Source organism: Molothrus ater, chromosome 16 (genome assembly GCF_012460135.2).
Source record: "Molothrus ater isolate BHLD 08-10-18 breed brown headed cowbird chromosome 16, BPBGC_Mater_1.1, whole genome shotgun sequence".
Taxonomy (NCBI): Eukaryota; Metazoa; Chordata; class Aves; order Passeriformes; family Icteridae; genus Molothrus; species Molothrus ater.
This window is the reverse complement of record NC_050493.2, coordinates 10,562,322-10,584,042: the sequence shown is the minus strand read 5'-3', so window position 1 is coordinate 10,584,042 and position 21,721 is coordinate 10,562,322. Positions and strand designations below refer to the sequence as shown.

The following is a 21,721-nucleotide window of genomic DNA, read 5'->3' as shown; positions in this document are numbered from 1 at the left end:
GTGGGACTATTTTATTGGAGATTAAGGTATTCTTCACTTGTACTAAAATAAAAAGGCTTCTAGCCATCATATTTTAGCTTTTCTGATCCCTACCTCAGTCCATGTCAAAAAACCCAGCTCTTATTCAAGCTGCATCTGAGTTAATTTTGAGCAAAAGGCTGAAGCCCGTTTTCTCACGTCAACCTCTTTGGTCACTCCTGTGAGCCCAATTGACATTTCCAACCGTGTGAACTAGCAATTCTCAGACATTTACCTTTGGCATAAATACTTCTTTTCCCCTGCAATTCTTAGGAGAATTTCATATAAAAAATGCCAGAAACATAATGTTCAAATATAAAATGTGGAGGTTAAGGTGCATGTGGTTTCTAGACAATCCCCAACAGGGTAGTGCAGACTATTTTTAATGCAGTTCCAAAATGCTCCAATATACTCAACAGGGTAATTGCAGCACACTTTAAAGCAATTAGCCATTTTAGTATCATCTTCAGTTCTCCTCAGCTTTATAAAAAATCCAAAAAAATCAATTACCTAATGAAAGTTCTATCTATTTTAAAAATATATAAAGAAAAAACCCAACCAATTTGTCAAAAATAATAGAATAAGCTACATTTCCATATTTTTACAAGTATCAGTTTCTTGCATAAGTAAATCCCCTTTGAGTCTGGTAAAGTTATCATTAAAACTTGCCTTAGTGTCTAACCAGACATAAACGATACCTGTGTTTGACCTTTTCTCATACAGTTTATTCAAGTTTTTTATCAAAAAAAGCTTACAAAAATATTCCACTGTATTTTTATAAGTTAAAATTCTCTTGCTTAAGAAATGCACAAAGCTGACAGCTAATGTCTCTTATCAAATTGGTATTTATTTTGTTTGGATTTTTAATGTGGAAATTAATACATTTCCTGCACCTACCATTTCTTCATCGAAATTTCCCTTTACTGTATTTGTTTTCAGTATTCAATTACTGATTATCCTGGTATAAAATAATTCATACCCTAAAAAATCCAATGGATTAAGACTTCCCAAGGAGTGCAAGTACATCCTAAGCCCATTGACTACTCCAGAGCATCACACTGCTGCTCTAACCTGGATTTTAAATGTTCAGGTGGGAATAAAAGGAAGGATAATATTTTATGGAGGCAGCGTTTATTCCTTCTGTTGCCTAAAGGGGAAAAATGACAGCAGTACTGACCCTGCTGATTGAGAACAGCAATCCTGGCCTATCTGAGCAGACTCCAGTGAAGCAGAATCTGAGTTTCCAGTAAAATAAGTGCTCCCAGACAAAGGTTATTAAGCTGAGTGCCATGGCTGCTGCGAGCATGTAAAACACTCCTGCCATGTTGTCGATGTCCAGCTGGCTGCTCATGACTTCGTTCTTCTCGTTGTGACAAATACCAGTCAGCCACAGGGTTTCTAACTCTTCCATTTCCCCTAGGGAGAGCAAGGAGTCAAACCAGTTAAAATGCAAAAATCACTGCTCACAGAATTCGAAAGTCTTTGCAAGTTTAAAAATACAGCACCATTTAATGCTTCATTCGCGGAGCACCGCAGACTTATCGAGCCAGGAGTTGCAAATATAGCAGATTTCAACTCACAGCACTCTAGTTTCAGATGTCCTCAGATTTCATAAATTACGTGGGAAGCTGGATGCTCTAGAAAGCAGGATCTGTGGTTTAGACAGAACTTTCTTCTGCTTGCTATAACTATTAGGACTTGTTATAACGAGAGTGCAGTGAGTGAGTGAAGAGCTGGGACAGTCTGTAGTGATCAGAGGGAGAACTCGTCAGAGAAGCATCCTGACACTCAACCAGACCCTTTCATGCCCCTCCTCTCCACTGCCCTGCACTTGGTACCTCCCTGATCCACTCTGACCCCTCCCTTTGGCCCTTCCCTTTAACATCACAAGACACATTTCACAAATTCTTGTGATTCTTTTAGAGTGTGCCACGAGAAGTTTGTTCTTTCCCATCTGATCTGTGATTACATTATTTCTTTGCAAATAAGCTGCAGTATTGTGGCTGAAGCTCTCCTGACACATCTGGTCTCTGCATTTATCTCTGGTATCTATTCCCTTGTGCTGCTGCCATTCCAGATTCCTGGGCAGCACCAGAAACACCAAAAGCCTCATCCCATGCCTGAAATAGAGCATTGCTGCCTCTGGCTGTGCCACTTCCTTACTGCCACTAAAACACTTCACATACAGCTAAGGAAGCAAATCCACTCCCTCCCTCTCCTGTGCATTCTTAACTTTGAATCCATATTTCACTGATGAGATTTGGCCTCAAATGAAGGACACTGTCACCTAGCAGTGCTTGCTACTGTCAGCATGGACAGAGGTGGGCAAGAAACTGCAATTGTTCCTGCCAACATTTTATTATTATTATTTTGCATGATTGAGTAATTTTCAAACATTTAGTGCTCTTACTGAAGCAATGCATGGGCATACAGGCCTTTTACTCTCTTGGGATATAGTCAGCTGAGTAATTATTTTGTAATTTTTAATGTCATAAACTTCATTGTTTATAGAAAATACAGCAGGTAATGTAGAGGGTCAAAAAGAACAGTATTAAAAGGACAGTATTAGTTTTCTTGGTGTGTTTTCCAATTTAAGATATGGCTTCAATATGGGGGAAGAATTTCCATGGTACCAATCCCTAATCCTTAGCCAGTGATTAGGGAATACATTTTCAGTATTATTATAATTCATACATCACTGGAAAAAAAGAACAGAAAAAAATGGCTAGAAGCTATATTGACATTTCAGCTACCTTCAAGCTAGACTAGAAGATCAATGACCTGCTGTGAAAAAGCATTTTGTAGGATAGAGTGCCAGGGCACCAGGAAAACTGCAGCCCACAGATAATTTGGATGTGAGTTCCAATTGGAAATGGAACACAACACTGTGATGGAGAAATTGCTTCTCAGAGAATGTGAATGAAAAACTGAAGAAGAAAGGACAAGTTCTGATGCACTTCAGCAAAGGCATTTCACAAATTTGTAAAAGGGATTATTCGGTCTCTAGCTAATTCCGAATTTAATTTTGTGCTTGAAGCACGAATTGAACCTCTGCATCTGCAAAAGGCAATGTGTCTTCTCCCAAATTACAGTGCTCAATCTTCAAACTACCTAAGAGCATCCCAAAGAAGAAAGTCAATCCTAATGAATCTTTAAAAATCTTCTAATCCAGGACATTGGGACAATAAATTATTAATTGTAACAGTATAGATATTGCACACATAGATAATTGGGGTTCATTATTGCATTTCCATATCTTAGAACATTTGGATTTCTTTTGTTCTGCTAAACCTCAGTGGACTGTTTCCCTTGCCTCTCTTTCAAGTCCTCACCAAGGTCTATGAATAAAACTCACAGAGGCCATGGAAGAGAAAAGAACCCAAGTCCAAAGAGAGAGCAATATTTCTGGTCTGTGCATTAGCTGAAGCTCTGCCAATGAGATCTCATCACTTCCCACAGGAAAACTCACATCTCCCATGATTGTCAGGCATCAATTTGATTTGACTGCTGTGCCCTTTCACTGTTCATAACAAAATTCACGAAGGAATTTAAAGCTCTATTTTATTACTGTTTCCTCTGTGTTCCTTTCCCTTTGGCATGTACATCTAAAGTAACTATTGATAATCCAGCAACCTTTCCAAAAACATCCCAACAGAAATGAACTAAGCTTGTTTTGAGTCAAGATAAATGACAGTGCCCTGGCAAGTAAAGAAGGACAAAGCATCCCAGAGCCTTGCAGATCCTGCTATTGCAATATCCCTTCCATAATATCAGACAATGACAGCAGTCAATGTTAATTAATGCCAAAAGGAATCCATATTTTTAAGACAGAAAAGCACTGTTAATCAATGGGTTATCATATCTATGGAATGATGCTATCTGGGAATGGACATATTAGCTGATAATTCTGGTCTCTCCATATAAAGCAGTTGCCCTTTACAGTATATATTCTTATACATGTGCATAAATATTTACATATGTGTGTGTGTATGTACACACAGAAACACAGACAAAACTGGTAATAATTTAGCTGTAATAACACTTCAGCATAGCTGACCCTATAAAACGGGCAAAAATGCCCAGTCTTCTTATTGCTTTTCCTGCCCATTACACTTTAAACCAGAAACCATAACACTTTTATTACAAAATCCTCAGGCATAAGAAACTTTTTTATCTGTGGTGTCAATTCATTCCTTATTAAAATCTATCACTTCCAAACTTGGCCTGGAGTTTGAATTCAAAACATTGAACTTTGAGGCTAGTTATAATTTGGTTCAGAAAATTAATTCATTTCAAAGAACAAGGTCCATTTGGAGGAATGTTGTTTTTCAAATCCTTTTGGGTGGTCTGGCTTGTTAGTTGAATGTGCAGGGTGATGACACCTATGGCAATATATTACAGTTGGCAATTGAAAGGCCAGCAATTTGTGATTACCAGGCACTGGAGAGTTCAGTCATCCCTGTGTGTGCATAATACTCATCAGCAAGTGGGAGCTCCATATATCCCATAAAACAGACCTTGAAATTCTAAGTCAGCAACCTCAATATCCATAAATGCCAGGCCTCACTGAACTGAGTGTTAATGGAGTTCAAGTCTGCATCTAATTGGGGGGGGGTCTCAAGCTACTCATAAATATTAATCAGACTTATTTTAAGGGGTTTTGTTTCCACTTCAGGCACTTACTAAAGGAAATTAATGCCACTATAATTTCCTACCTTCATTCATGTGTGGACTAGATTAACGTGTAAATGAACAGCTGCAGATCTCAGCAGCAAAGTACATCATGACACTAGCAAAGACCAGAAAATGAAGTGTCACTGTGTATTTGACAAAAAAAGTACAGTGCTTATTTTCTGTTTAACACATCCACAATCTATTTAACCTGAAAAACTCACAAATGACTACATGATTCCTACACTAAGAGATATTTTAAAAATCTATAGCACTGTATAATAAAAGATCTGCTTCATTTATAATGTAAGAATGAGCATAAGCAAGTGCTTGAAAAATCCATAGTTCAAGCATCTTGAGTGTCTGCAGTATTCATTCAAAGCACACTGCAATAAATTGCAACATTCCAGCTCTCTCACTGGTAATCCAGCACTATTTACAATGGATTCAGGCTACAGTGCTCCCATCCCTTTGTGCTCCTCCTGGGTTTGTTCCTGTGGTGTGGAGCTCTCTGCTCTGGCTGCTATTTGCACAGAAACATGCCAGTTGGCCATGTGGCCTGCACATCCCACAAGGGCCTTCCTTCCTAGAAAAACTCCTCTGGCCTATTTCACACATTATCATCCTGGGAAGCACTGATAAACTGTCCACTGTGTCCCCTCAACAATTTTGTCACAATAAAAATTTCATTATCCAGACACAGAAACTATACAGTCTAAAGGGTAGAATTACATGCTTTTCCTCATCAAGACCCTTAGCAGGCTGTGCCACCTCGCCCTGGTGCCCAGCTGACACTCACACAGCCTGAGTCACTGGCTCCTGAGATGTCCCATTCCTCTGGGACTCTTTTAGGGGAGTTACTGCTCTCCTCAAGTTCCTTTTGTTTCCGTGGCACAGAGGCACCTGCAACCACCTGAGCACTGGAACCCTCAGTGCTGGCTACACCTGCACCAAACTGCCAGGCCCTTGTATGGCAACAGCAGCTGCACATGCAGTCACCCAACCCTGACTCCAAAAAACATTGCCTTGCACCAATGAGAGTTGTCTGGAAAAATTAATTCTCTCATACATTTTGTTGTGTCATGCATCACAGCCATCCCTGCTCTGTGCAGCCTGCACATCCTGCAGGAGGAAAGGATGCCCTGTCCCAGTGGGAAAGCAGAGCTGCAGCCCAGCACCCTTGCTGCTTTGCTGGTTAAGTACAGCAGACCCCTGGTGTCAGCACTTCCCTGGGACTTGCATAAGGCCCGGGCCAGGAGCAGGTCACTGCAGGAGATCTCAGTGCATGTGTCACAGCAGAAGGTGCCAAAGGAGCTGGCTGCTGGTGACAGTGTCAGGGGCTCTCGTGCAATGCCCTACCCTGAGGTTCAGCCAGCACAGCAAACTGGCATGTACCCAGCAGAGATGATCAGCAGGAGGGTTGAATATGTGCACTCACATTGCTCAGATGTAGGGCATCATCCTCACAGACCCTGGCGGCACTAACAGAATCACCTGCTTACTCAGCCTGGACAAAGGGTAGTTTTCAAATTTAGGGACACACTGTTCCATGTTTACTGTGGTAGAACTCCCCCTAAGTGACAGAGGAGCAGAATAGCACCCCACCACTTGGGGACTCTAAAATAAAAGGGTGTTTCCCCCTGAATAGTGGGGTCAGCAGCCAAACGGGCTTGATGTGCATTTGGTTCAATAAGCTCATCAATTCCAATTTGACCCAGTTATACAATCCATACTGAATGTTTCAGAGAAGAGATTACATAAAGGCACAGCAACTTTTCAAATTCAGCCTGGATCCCCCAAAACAATCTCTCTCAGTCTTATTTTCTGAGTTATTTCCCCCTGTGAAAATAGCAAGAGGAACACAGATGACTGACAGCAATAAACTTACTGTGAGCTAATGACTTCACTCTGCATGTCCCCATTAGTTAAGGATGAATTAACAGAACTGCTAAGCACGACTTTCAATATTACAATCCCTCTAACTCTTGTTCAGCTACACAAACGCCCTCCACTTATACACTCACACTCTTCAGTCACATTTGTTCCACCCACTGCTTAAGGAGGACACTAAATATATAAACAGAAAATCACTGTGATTGTGGGTGTATTCTGCCTGAGCAGCACACACTGAAAATATGTCCTTATAATCACATACGTATTTCCTTCTTGGGCTTTATCAGCCCGTGTGAGTCACACTGCTACACTTCCTTATAATCTACACAGTGATTTGGAAGGCTTATGCTAAAATATGAACAAAATAGCAAAGAGCTTTCCCCTTCCAGATGTAAGGGGCAAATCTCATTTCCACAGTTACCTATTACCCGTAAGGACTGGGAAGCAATTATCCACCCAGGAAAACAATTCTTAGTGTACTAAGATGCCCTAAAAGCACATGAAGATTAACCAGAACTGAAAGTTAGTAGGAAGGGATAACAGACTCTGTGGAAACTCAGACCAGAACCAGTTTTCTTCTTTATGTCTCTGAGTCTCTAATTGCTTAAGTTTTCAGCTTCAAGGGTTAAGGGCTTAATACAGCTACACCACCTGCCCTCTTCCTGGAGATCTCTTCCCACACTGTCTTTTGAACTGAGCTCTTAATCTGCAGGTAATGCAATACATTACAAATACCTCAGACAAGTAGATGCATAACCTGGCCAGCTGGCTGGTATTCAACACTCCTCCCCAAAACTGCTCTCTTTACCCAGCTTTTTCTGTTCCTTGTATCCAAACACTTCTGCTGCCATGAGTGTTTTATCCCTCTATTCTGCTGCATCCCTCATAGTTAAGACTCCTTGCTGTCTTTCTCTTCATCCCATTCACACTCAGAACCCCTCTTACTCTCTTAATTCTGAAGTAGCTTTGTCATTTGTAGTTCAATAATCTCATCTTCTCAAAGAGAGATGGGAGACAGACTGAAAGAAAAAGAGAGGAAGAGGAAGCCAAATTCTCTCTTTCTATGCACCCATGGTTCTACACCAAACCCCAAAGACTGAGTGCCATGCTTTTCAGAAACAATGCCTCCCAAATAACTTCTTGGGATATTTTTAGAAGAAGTACTACTGTTTAAATGGCATGTGCAGCCCAAGCCAGAGGAGTATCAGGAGCACCTGGCCTGCAGACAGCTGCCCGAAGCTCCTGCTGCTCCTGGAGGAGCAGGGGTGCGCTCCCAACGCCGCGTCCGGAGCTGCGGCACTGCAGGCTGTGCCTGAGCCCTCTCCCACTGCTGGCACCTCACCCCCTGTGTGCCCATAGCAGTGACAGTGCCAGGTACCACGCTGCTGTGGGGACATCAGCCAGCCCAGCTGCTCCTGCAGAGGTTCAGAACAGAAACCAAAGCAGGGATCATGCGATTCCCCAGCGCACGGCATTTCTGTTCTGACACATTCCTGCGGCCGTGGGTGGAGGATCCAAACAAAATGATGGTGTTGTTTCTTAGCAGCCGTATCATTTGAGCTGCTTCTGAACTCCTGGGTGCTTCTATTTCTCAACAGAAGATTGAGATTCTGTGTCTCAGTAGAAATATTTTTACTCCTCTGTTAAAAAACAATGGAAGTTTCATCTTGTGACCACAGCAAGACAAAAAAAGCAACACAACCACCACTGGGCTTTAGAGAATAATACCAAAGATCAACTATCTTAAACAAAGCTGCAGATGCTAATCATCAACTCAAAGCTTTTGCAGATAATGAGATGTGCTGTACAGAAAGCAAGATGAACAAAGCCAGAAATTCACTAGCAATGCACTTCACTCATATCCCTTATACAAGAAAAAGCAACTCCTAATTCTTTCTGTTAGAAAGACTCAGAGTTCCAAAGCAATTAATCTTACACTAACAACTGCTCATTCATCTCAACTTCCCATAAGCAGGGCTTCGTATTTGAACTTGCACAGACCAAGGGATGAAACCTTTGGAGCACAACTATACTTTTGAGACAATTAAGTAGCTATTCTTTAAACTCCTCAGCAACTCATTCCCATTCTTCTTTCCTCTGTCTCTTTTCCTCCTTGTTAGAGTAACAAATTTGGCATCTTGTAGCCTGCTCCTTACACTGAGACTTCAGAGCTGCTCCCACAGTGTGATTGATAATTGTCAGTGTAATTGGTCCACCCAGTAGAGCTATCCTCAGGATGGGAACACTATTCACGTAGAAACATAAAGATAAACCACCCGTGAGAGCTTGAAGTTATCCCTAACACAAGTCTACACCCCTCTGTATTTAGTTAACTCCTTTTCCAGTGCCAATAAGATTAAAAAGAGGTTCCAAGTCATTGGCTTTAATGCAGAAACAGCATCATGCTTTGAGAAGTAGGAAAAGATGCCCCTGCATGAACAAGCAATTAATTCTTCAGTTGGATGTTTTACATCAGCAAGGAAGAGGGAAGAGGTTCCTATCCACTGCACAAAAAATTCATTTCAATGTGTAAGTGAACTGGCTTAGATAGGAGAATGATAGAGAAGCAGCAAGGAAAAAATCAAATGAGAAAAATCACAGGAGAAAGACACGTGCAGAGGAAATTGGAAGCTCTAAAATATATTTCAAAAGGCCATTTCAGTACTGGGTAAATGTAAAAAAGAAATGAGATCATGGCTTTTTGTATAGGCAATCAGATATACTTTTTCACAAATTACTTGGTCTTATCCAAGGTTTTTCCTCTTATTAACATATTATTTATATAAAGAAACTGTGTTTGTTGAACTCATTAGAATGTTTTCTTCTTATAGTTATGGAACTCATTAGGTTTACAATCATTCACTGAAATTATTCCATACCCTGATGAATGCCCTATTACACATACTGAAGAATAATTCAATCCTACTTGGGGTTCTGCTGTTTTACAGCTTAGTCTTTGAGAATAATATATTCTACAGAAGTAATACATGTGAAATAAGATTTCTGCCTTCGTTTGTGTTTGCCTATTTATTTAAACAACCTCATTCAGGTTCCACTGAGCCTTTCCCAGGAGTACTCTCTTAGGATGAAACTTTCCCCCCAACCATACTTGCTTTTAGTCTAGAGAACTTCAAAGAGATTTTTAGTGATACAGCAAAGTGATGTTGGTCTGAACTCTGGGTTCATCCCTTCTAGCTCACCAAAACAGAGTTATGTAAGTTCACAGCTAAAAAGATTATCCATCGAACTACTGAAGTTAGACATGGATTACAAAATCAGGTCGAGCTAGTTCCAGGCAATTACTCTTTACATTTAATTTCTTGGTGTTTAGTTCCAGTTCACCTGCAATGTACTTTGTAACTCAGTAGAAGAAATTTCATTATTAGGGCTTTTTTGTTGATTTTTTTTGCTTTTTTTTCTCCCCTCATTTGGTGGAAAGCCAATGGTGGTTGGGGTTTGTTTTTCCTGAAAATGGTCATATAGACTGTGAGACAAAGTGAGACAGTTCTGGGACTAAAAGAAACATACCTACAAGAATTTCTACACTTCCTATATGTCCAACTACTATTCTCTTTACTAGAGCCCACACAATTTTCTGAACAAACGTAGGGATCCTTCACTAGAGAAAAGTAATGTTTTAGCATTCCTGGGTTGTTCAGAGTAACTTCTAATAGTAATGAAAAAATGCCATAAATTTAGTCACAATTCCCGTGGTTTGTGCATTTAACATGTTTGCTTATCTTCTGAGCAGGGCACAGATGTTTCATAATGAGGTTTCATTCACCTGGGTGTTCCCTTTATCTATTGCTATTCTGTAAGTTTTAATATTGAGGTTTGTGGACAATTCATTTGTATTATTTTAAGCAACTAAAAATGGGTTAAAGATATAAGGATTTCTATGCCATGGAAGTCTACAGGTCAAAGTGTAAACACAGGGTAAGACTTTTCACACTTTGCTCCCACCCACTTTGTTTTGTACCTGATATTTAGAGTTGAGGTGAAACATAAAAATGCAGCACCTTCAGTATTTTGATGAGATTTTTCTTAAATAGCTTCAAGTGCTTTCCTTTCTATTGCATTTATTTTCTTTCTCTGTGATTTAATTTTTTGTGTTGGATGAGATGTATCAAAAATGCTGAAGGAGTGAGAATGAAGGAAATGCAAAGTGAAAGGAATGAAAACCCAAGTGTTGCTCTGGCTACATCCATAGGGGTTAGCCCACACTGAGAAACACAACTCAGATCCTCCCTCAGGCTACAGGAGATTTTTCCTCTTTAGTATGGGAACAATAATTCAACTTCTCTGATTCAAATTCCTCATTTAAAAGTGGCTCTGAATTTTAGCACCTAATAATTCTTAACAGTATTACACAAACAGAAAATAATATTCAGGAAAATGTGAATGTTTGAAAGGCAGCCGTTGCAGGTCATCTAGGCATTCCTTCACCCAAGTTCCCAAGTTAGAGAGGTTTCTTCCATGGCTTCTCTAAACCCAACAGAGGGATATGAGAGCATTATTATTTCCATATATACACCAGAAAAAATGCATCAGTTGTGATGATGACACCTCAGTTGTTTAATGTTATAATAGGAGTAAAATCCATGTGCTGGAAGACTTACACACTCATTGTCTGCCCCATGAAAATTAATGTCCTGTGGTTTATGGAACAGGAGGCCACTATGCTAAGTCCTGCTCTCTGCCATTGCTATTACACTGAAATTCACGATTCTTACCCTCAATTGCTTCTTACTGGTGACATTAAACCCATATTTATCTTTTCATAAAGCCCTCTCTTTCACTGATAGAGAAATGCAGATTCAACATACACATCTATGTGAAAAACCAAAATAAAGATTATGTAATACACACCATATTCCAATCTGATAGAGGATTTCATCAGACACACCACAGAAAACTTTTGATTACCATATTTCTATTTGCTTCCACAGGTGAAACACGAAGCTTTCTACAATCAAAAAGGAGTTCATACCCTCTGTGGAGATTGAGTCATCATTGCTGTTTTCAAATATATCAAAGCTGTGCAGCAAGTTTTCTACTGCAGGACAGAAGTGCCAAGAGGACCTACAGTTCTTATATTTCATGTTAGAATAAAAAATATTTGTTTGAAGTACAATGAGTACAATGAATTAGTCACCCCAATTCAATTTCATAGGCATTCTTTCACCAGAAGTTTGAATGAGACCATCCTGGATTAGGGATCACTCACATCAGCTCAGAACTGAGCTAAACACTTTTTAATAGCAGAACAGTCATGCTGAAAGATAACTCATCTACTAAGGAAGAGACAAAAACAAAGGAAATAAATAAATAAATGGACAAATGCTCTCTAACACTTAGGCCAGCTTTGCTTTGTGATGTATATGAAAATACTTTCTGAAAATAGAGGCTGATGCCCTTGGTGGTGAGGTGAGTTAGGTGATTGGAAGAGAACTCCTGTCTCAGCACCAAGAAGTAATTTTACTCTGTTTTACCTTTTTTGTTGTATTTTAAAGACTTCAAGAGAACAGTATTAGCAGGCTCAGAGCTACTAAAACCGAATTAACTGTGCATACACAGAGGAAGAAAGGAAAGGAAAAAGCTTGGTCCCTACCATCTCCCACAAACTGAAGGAGGGCGAGATCAATTTGTCTCTTCCAAGGTGATCCTTTCTGGAGAGCAATCCCATAGCCAGTAGTGGCAAAGATGTACCCACTGCCTATTGTGACAAGTTTGCAGCCTTCATCTCTTCCAGCCTTGTAATTCAGCACTGCTGCATCATAGATGAAAGCATCCAACTTCCTGAAATAAAAGACAACATTTTACAAACCAAATCATTAGGGACAGCTGTTGTCAGACTTCTTTTGTCCTTGATGTTAGGACCCTGTTGAATATCATATGGATTCTTTGATATCATTAATTACATATCCTGCTCTGCTGTATCTAAAATTAACAAAAGGCATCTATTTTAGTGAGGGGAAAGTAGGACACATAGTTTTGCATTTCTATTTTAAGGGATGCTGTTAAAAAATACTGAGCAGGAGAAACCAATCTACAAAATGTCTTGCCCTGATATCTTCATATCTTTGCTCTTGGTATGGGTAATGACTATCTTCAGATGAAAAATGGTCTCTAAAACCAACAGAAATTACAACAGAGAACTTAGAATTGAAACAGAAATAGACAATTAGTATATTTCAAATACTGAAGGAGATTGAAAATGTTCACCAGTTTTACATACACACCCTTGTTTTACTTCTCTTTCCAAAAATAAACAGTGAAGGTGGAGGTTAAGTCCTTGATAAGACAAAGTCCTTGGTATGCTCCAGTATGTCAAAGTCCTTGATATACTGGAGCATATGTCATAGAGTTACCTAAATTCCACTGAAATTTGATAGAAAATATTTCTTTATGATTCACAGTTCCAAACATACTATTTGTGTATCTGGAGCACAGCAGGAAGAAAAGAACTTGTGAAAAAGTTTAAGCCTTTTACCCTATCTACCTAAAAATGGAAGAATGGGATAATCCCATTCTCTAAAGAATACAGGGAACACAATAGGAGTGGAAAACAAATCCAGAAAGAAAGGAAAAGAAGCAATGTCCTCCAGGGATACCTTCTCAGAAGCACTGTAAAGCAAGCTAGAAGGCAGGTGCATGGACATTTCACAAATGAAGGCAGTGAAACTGCACATACAAGAGGAGGAGGCCATTTGGAAGGACAATCATTTGACAGCAGCAGATCCCAGTCAAAGAAAAGGCATTTTTGCACTGCCAGAAATTCATATGCAAACTTCAGGAAGAAACAGATAAAGCTTTATTTTGCATTACTGCCCTCATCTGCAGCCAAAAACTTTTAAGATGTTTACTACTTGCAGAAGAGCAGCGGCCTACAACAACATGAGGGAAAAGCTGTTGGGGCCTCAGCTCCAGCCTCACCTGAATGACACAAAAAAATCAAAGCCACCCCATTCCCAGGAACCCTCCCTTCCCAGCATCTTTGTGATCCTGTTGGGAGTCAGAGGAGCAGGAAGGACAATTGGCTTTGCTGTATGATGTGGGAGTCTCCCCCTGCCTCCCCAGAGCTGCAGGCGCTGCCAGCTCTGCCTGCGGAGCCTCTGCAGAGGCACAGAGCAGCACCTGCAGCACTGCTGGAACCCTCTGAGGGGCTGCAGCTGGCACAGCTTGGCACCACACTGCCCACCAACAGCTGGGGCCTGTCTCCATGGAAAGGCAGCTATAAAAATAAATGTACTGTGGCACAAACAGGTACAACAGCATCAGCTTCAATTACATTGTATCAGGATGCACCAGTTGTGAGTTCTGTTGCTATGAAGTTTTGGAGTCACGCTTGCTACTAAGCTTAAATCAGTTTATGTTGATAGAGCTTTTCATTTATACCCACAGAATGGAGAAGGACCTAGACATATCACATTCTGACTACTAACAGAAAAAAAGGCCCAAAATGCTTTCATGCATATCATAATTCAAAGTTTATTCATAAATAATCAATCAAGAGACCCCTCACTTTTTCAGAACTCTAAATCAGATACCAAAAATGTGGCACTGAAGAAACCTGTGTCTATCTCACATTAAACCAAGACGAATACCAGGAGAGAATTGAGTTGTTGGATTTTGTCTGCTGTCATGAAAAAGGGAACTTCCTGTCACTAATTACTATTCTGTATTGCCTTCCTTCCAGGATATTTATCTCAACAGTCACCATTCACATCATCTAACTGAAATTTAGTGAAGTGGTTAATTCAGAGTAGAGGTGGTTCATGCAACCACTAAAAATAGAGTTGGGCCATCAGTTCTCTTGCTTTTCCCCTCTTCCCTAAAATTCAGTTGGTGCAACCTTCAGTTTAAAAGTCAGATTAACTCCACCAATGCTCAAAATCTGGTTTCCTCCTTCCTTTAAATGGATAATTTAATATGCAGAAAATCACTAAACATCTGGTAGGCGATGTCACAAATTCAATCCATAAATAAAACACGGATGGCTACCTGGCACTGGGGGTAATTAAATTGGAAAGAGTCAAGAGGGTGCTGGGGCACTGCCTGTTGCAGTGTGTTTTGTTATTAGGTTGGTTTGTTCCAATCCCCTTCTGTCTGAAAATGGTTCTGCCCCAGTTCTCCCTTCCCGCCTTTGGAGCTGTCTGTCTTCCTGGCTCCACCCCAGCCAACAATGTATCCCCTAAACTCCGCCCTGGTTTCCCTGGAAACCCTTGGATCTTTTCTTCTGACCCCTCCCCGGTGCCCCGCCAATCACTCTCACTCCCCACCCTTACTGCTAGAATGTTCCAGCAGGGGAGTTCGATGGTTGGCTGAGGAACCGGGGCCCCTCCCCAGAATGTTTCCCGTTGGTGCTGCCCACGTGTCAATCCCTTGGACCCCACTCCCCACTGCACCCCCATTGGCCCAATGCCTGGCACCTCCCTTGTTCTCCCTACCCCTTAAAATCTGTTGTCAGCCCCCCCCCGCCCCCCGTTTCCTTCTGTCGGTCCCTCCGGGGTTCATTAAAGCCCGGGTGAAGCCACAGTTGGAGTCCGCCCTCTTCTTTCCGCTGGTTGCAGCCTTTACCAGACTCCGTCCTGCCCAAGGTGTGCCTACAGCCGCAAGCTGGGCACTGCCTTAGGCGCTATCCCGAAGCCGGTATCGGGAGAAGTGCCCCTCGTGCTGCTGGCAGTGCTGGAGCTAGCCGGGCGCTGACAATTGAGAGCCACTGCTGCAACTGCCCAAGCCTGCAGCCCTCAACATAAGATCAGAGTTTCCTAAATTATGGGCTTTGATGCAGCAGAGACAATATTTCCTTGTATGGAGAGCAACAACAAAAATCTATGTCCTTTGGGTAGGCTCACAGTGGGAAAAAACCTCACAAACCTGCTTGCTTGTACCCTCAGGACATTGTAGCTTTTCTGATCTACAGCAGACAATTACCAAAATCAGTACAGCCCAGCCTCACTGGCTGACATCTGCAGTTATCTGTGGGGAAGGGAGGCTCTTCCCCTCCCAGAGGATGCTCATGGCTCAGGGACTGGGAGGTGTTGCTCTCTCTGTGGGTACAAACACTGCTGAAACCAGACAACATCAAACACACTCTGGAATTTGTCGTCTGTTTATTCTGGGATTTATAGTTTAGCAGTGCAAGCACATAAAACACATGCTGCTAAACACAGAGAAAATACAGAGAATCAGCTATTCTTCTGTCAAAACAGCCTCAGTCAGAAATACAAAGGAAGAAGATCTCTTTGCTAAAGGCTCCAGGGCAAAAGCCTTGTGCTGCCTCTGAAATTACACTCTTCACATGCAGTTTGCCTCCTTAGTTACTGAACGCTGCAGTAAAACCTTGGGACAGAAAGACAAAGCACAGCCAGAGTTTCACTCACTCACTGTGGAAGCACCTCCCCAGCTTCCCAGGAGCCTGGGATCAGTACAGTGCTCACACATGGAACAGGTTCTGAGGATGCAGGAAGCTTTACTTTTGAGGACTTTTTCCATTCTGCTTCTCTAAGGTCACAACAAATCCCATTACATGAATCAATTTAAAAACATGAGGTATTTTCCTGACAGATGCTGAGAGCTGAAGGTTCTCCTGTGTGGTCGCTGCCAATGCCTTAACTGTAAATCAAAAATTGATTGCCCTGAAAAACTCTTGGTGTCCACAAACACAAACTTATATTCACAATATATTTTCTGCGTTTCCAACATAACTCTTATAACCTCTCAAGGCTTAATCATCTCTTCATCATGCTGATTACAGAAGTACTGCTCCTGCAAAGCTCCAGAACATGCTGTACCCCTGCAGCGTGGGCAGGGAGGAACAAGCCCCAGCTGAAGAGCTCAGATTTTAGGGCACCCAACTCTTCCATCACTAGGAGGTGAATTTCTGGCATTCCAAATTTTTAAGAACTTTCAGATAACTACAAACATTTCTCAATTAGCGTTTCCAAAAACGGAGACAGCAAAATCTGGGCAAATCCAAAAATGTGACCCTTTCTGAGCAGTTTGTAAAGCTGGCAGCTAGATCAGCCCTGGAGGAAGACAAGGCAGGGGTGTGTGCAGGCCAGAAGGCTGCTGGGAACACAGAGGACTTTCCTTCTGCCATGTCTGCGTGGGGAAAGCCACAGCTGCTGGTTTTGCTGGGCTCTGATGGAACACCAGGCTGGGTGCATGGCAGGGACTGCTGGACACAGGAGCCCAGCCTTGTCTTGTCATTCCCCAGGCAGGACTGGGAAGCCTGGACCTCCAGCTCTCCCTGTTCTTTCTCCAGAGACTGGCAAGCCCCAGGTGTTGGTTGTTGTGGCAGGAAAGCTGCAGTGTGCTGCCAGCTGAGCACGCTGCCACTGGGGTTACACCCTGAGTGCAGAGCAGCCTCCACACGCCGAGCACAGACCCCGCACCCAGAGCTCCCTGCGAGCCCCAGCCACACACAAATTCACAATTGTCAGCTCACTGCAGCCTCAGCAGGGAGTGAACAGCTCTGTCACATTGTGGAGGTTTAAATAAACTGGAGAGAAATATTAGAGAGCTGAGAGAGAACTGCCAAGGCTGGAATGACAAAGGTTAATAACTGCCACAAGCTGGTCAGGCTGGCCAGGCACCTCCAGCCAGTGCAGGACACAGAGCTGTGGCTCATCTGAGCTACAGGCAGGCCTGCAAACCTCCTCACAAAAACTACTGCAATAATCCTGGCTAGAACGAAAAGTAAACAGTTTGGAATATTTATATAATAGTGACTACAAAGGCAAATGTCCTTCATCGAGCAAGCACCAAGAGAAAAGGCAATGGGGAGATTTTATCTCACAGCATCAGAGAACATCAGGTGGTATGAAATCATGAACTGGAATAGTTCTAGAAAAACCCCAAAGGGCATTACTGAATGTAAGAATTTGAAGTGGGAGATATGTGAAAAATAAGTGTCGACAATCCCATAACTAAATATTTATGATTCATCAAGCAGGATAAGAGTTGAAAAATCAGAATAGCTATAGCAAAAATTCATTCTCAAGCATTGCTGCACACATGCAAAATTGCCTTTCTAGAGAAAAAGCAATTTCAGAAAAGTTGAAAATGCTTCCCTATAATTTTCCCCATCTTTATTATTGACACAATTTTTCATAAAATTTCTATGATGAAAACTGAAAAGGAAGACAAGGAAAATGCTCTTTTATTAGTCACTTCTCCCTTACCACAGAATTATAACACAATTGAAAAATGTTCCTTTGCTTCCTTAACCAACTACATGATCCTTCAATGACTTTGTTCTCTTGATGGAATGAGAAGTAAAAATCAAAAATGCCAATGTGCTCAGTAGTTCTGGAGCCACAATGACATTAGGCAAAAAAAAAAAAAAAGAAAAAAAAACACAAAAAAATACAGTGTCCACTTAAGGCCAGACTAAGTTAAGTTTTTGGAGATCATCAATAGCAGTGTTGGGAAGGCAGCAAGTACAAATATACTGTCTGCAAGATCTGACGGGTTTATGTCATAAACTTTCATTTCATCCCTTCTTTCTCCACAGAAGGGATAAAAGAAAGTGTGTCAAGAGTGAACAATGAGGGAGAGCATCCATTTGTGTCTCTGTGTGCTGGGGATCCAGTGCTGAAAGGTCACTGTGGAATGGCGCAGCAATCAAAGGGAAACAATGCTGCTCTGAAGATGAGGCTCCCATGAACGTCTCTGAAGTGACACTTTGATACTGCTGGAGCAAAAGCAGATATTTAACCTTTAGCAAGAAGGACTGTTGATTCCTCTGACACAGTTTTGACTAAAATGCATTTCAGCTTATCTGATGCACTTCATCACCAGCAGTGACTTTATCTTTCAGTACACATTCAAATGGCTCCTCACAGAACTGAACTTCACACACACTGAGTGGATTTCTTGACATCTTGATATTGCCAATTCATTAGGGGAAAATTGAACAACCACCCCCTGCAACAGCACAGGTCAGCAAAGTATAACCCAGTTAAATGATGAACTCAGGAGCACAGAACCAGCTTTCAGCTTTTCTCCCAGCTTAAATGATCCTCACTTCAACCTGCACACAGGCAACACAGACCAAATTTGAAAGAGCAGGTTCTGACAGACATTAACACCACCATGAGAGGTTGTGGAGGCTTCACCTCGCCTGTCAGGGCAATCCCAGCAGCCAGGAAATCCATGGAGAGCCTCCCTTCCTCCCTTGGCTGTGGTTACCTGAATGGGCACGTTCACCCTCCTCACTCACAGGAGCTCCCATCCACCACCCCTCTGCCCAAACACCTTCCCAGTCCCTGTAACACTTCCCTTAGCAACAAAATAATGGAAAATTTAGTGTGCCTTTATGATTAATTTATACAATGGAAGATTGTCCCACTTCACATATCAGAAGCCAAGCCAAGAAGTTTTTGCAACGCATCAGTTTATCAAAACACAAAACTTGAAGAGCTGAGTGGGGGGAATATATTTTTAGATTAAAGATTTTGTCCCAGTTACAATAGCATAATGAAGGATAAATTCAGCACAGCTCACCAAGTACCTGATCTCAGCCCCAAATGAAATGAAGACTAAAACTCAGAATAGCTTCTGAAAAGAATGGGGGTTAGATGGCACACAGCTACTTCCACCTGTTCATTTTATTTCCAGGCTACTTGTAATATTTAGAGATATTAGATAACAGCATTACCTAAAAAAGTTTTAATGCAGCCAAAGGAAGTAATCTTAAAAAAAAAAAACCAAAAACCACAATCAAAAAAAAAAAAACCTCCAGAAGAGCACTCAGGTACTGAGTAAAGAAATTGGAAAGAAATTACTAAAAAATATTTTTTCCTAGAGGCAAGCTTCTATGCATCAGGTGAACCGGAGAAACAGGGTTGTTTGTTTCTCTTTCTTTAAAACAAAAAAGTTGCAAAAGAAGCAATCTTCTGGCCAGGAAGACATTCCTGAAAATGTAAGAATAACAAGAATATGAGAATAACTGCATTTCCTGAAAGGACAGCAAGTTATAGGGAAGAAGGAATCAGCCATCAGAAAAACTGATGCCAGAAAATCCTGCCATGAGTGGAAGTGCCATAGGAGTTCCTTAAGTCTCAGCTGGCAGCTTGCAGTGCTGAACTCTGCTCACTTCAGCAGTGAAATGAAAGCTGTGCTCATTCAGCCACACACTTCTTTTAAGATACTAGATTTCAGAATTGATATTGAAGAGATCACTCTGAAAAGTATTCCTAGATGGAACAGCAAATTTAAATGTTTTCACATCTCTGCAGCCCTTTGGCACAGACAGCAGTTGCCCAGTTGCAAACCAGTTTTCCAATTCTTAGCTCATGTGGCTACAGCTGGAATATCCCTTGGAAATCATTCCCTGCAGAGCATAATGCCAAAATGAACATTACAGTGAACACTGAAACATATATTAGATTAAACAACCACAGAAAGCGTCATAATGTAAATTGAAATTAAGTTACCCCAGCCATCTGATGCCAAATTAAATGAAGTTATTAATTGCAGAAGTTGTCTGAACTTGGTCAGCCAGGACAGAAAACCCTGAATGGGCCAAACTGTTTAGCAGAGATATTTTTTCATAGAAGGTCAGGAAGAAAACAGTTATTCACACTTTAGCTCCTTCATACAGTTTTACGGAAAGTGTATTTGTATTTGTTCAATAATTTAGTGCTTACTGTCAAAATTGAGAGTGGTAAATGGACAGACACCCTGGAGCACAGCAAACATCTGCCTGTCCCAGGTAGTGTTCAGGATCTTTGTTCAGTCCTCTTTGGATGTTTCCCCTGTGTTTTTATGATGAGAGCACCCATACATGGGGCTCTCTCTTCATGTATCATAGCAGCTATCCTGGAGGGTTGCAAGCAATAAATTATTATGACTACAGATATCTCATGCTGCCTACAGGCCTTTTTCTTTCTCCCTCAAACACTCTTCAGATTTAACCATCCCTGTTTAAAATTGGATTTTAACAGAGTTAACCATCTCTGGTAAATTCTTAAAAATCTGGTTAAAGATTTGGACATTTCAGTGAGTTCTGGTTGTAAGCTGCTATTGTGTTCCCATGAGAACAATGAAGAATTTGTGAAATGTATTTTTGAATATATTTTAACGAAAAATTAAAATATATAATTTTTCTTTCAAACAGACAAATTCTCTCACAGCTTGCCCTCCTCTTTTGAGGTGAAAAGGTATGAATCACAAAAAGAACAAAAACTAGGAAGTTTTTCCTTTGGTGAAAATTTTGATGGTATTTATTCTGTAAAAATAAAATTATAATATTGAAATTGGTTTTGCATTGAAGTGGAGAGTTGTCAGCTGGCTGCCTAAAAGACAAGTTGGGTTTGACTTTAACTTTAGGCACATCACTACTTAATTGGCAGTCCTAATTAGCAGCAGCACCTGCTGGGCACAATCCCAACTGCGCTGCAGCTGATGGAATCAGGGATGTTTGCCTCCTGGTTATGCCTGTGCCATGCTGCAGAAGCTGCCAGCTCAGCCTCTGACCTGCTTGTATTTGTTCAACAAATAACAGAGGGTGTGAGGCTGTGAATTGGATAATTTATAATCACTGTGAGAGCAACAAAAATCCAATTCAGGCCAATAAACTCACAGATGGGGTTAAAAGGCCATTGGGGCCTTCTGGGGTCTTCTGGTGCACTCTCTATGCTTAGTGCCATAAGATTCTATAAACCATGTTAATAATCATGTTCTTTTCACATGGTACAGTGGGCTTGCAGGGAGGAAATAACTCCTCGTGCCATTTGCACTGCTTCCAGGTGTTTGTGCTGGCATTATATCTTGTCATTAGAGGATGCTGAGGACACAACCATCATGTGTCCCTGTCAAAGTGACAGCTCAGGACAGCCTGCAGGCTGAGAGCAGCTCCTCAGGGGCAGCTCATAAATCATGGGGATGTAACCTTTCACATCTGATAACCCAGCACAGCTGAGGCCATCCCTGCTGTGGCAGTGCAGCCTTTCCCAGCAGCTCTGTAATTCCATCAGCATGTCAGACAGGACGTGGGAATAAGGTGTTCAGCTGATGTGAATCAACACAAGCACTGCTGTCTTTAACAGGAAGGCAGATGAAGTCCCAAGTAAACTTTAGCATCAAATCCCTGAGCACACAGTCACAGCTGTGGCTGGCAATAAAAGCT

General features: G+C 41.4%; 1 protein-coding gene across 3 annotated transcripts in view; it reads right to left on the bottom strand.

Moving 5' to 3' along the window:
• The window catches only part of GRIN2A (glutamate ionotropic receptor NMDA type subunit 2A), a 156,999-nt gene that overhangs the window by 12,594 nt on the left and 122,684 nt on the right, over window positions 1–21,721 (bottom strand). For all 3 annotated transcript variants that reach the window (XM_036392354.2, XM_036392355.2, XM_036392353.2), the window contains exons 12-13: window positions 12,194–12,381; window positions 1,196–1,434 (exon numbers count right to left, since the gene is read on the bottom strand). In XM_036392354.2, coding sequence (XP_036248247.1) covers window positions 1,196–1,434; window positions 12,194–12,381 — 427 coding nt within the window. The remainder of the gene's footprint in view (window positions 1–1,195; window positions 1,435–12,193; window positions 12,382–21,721) is intronic.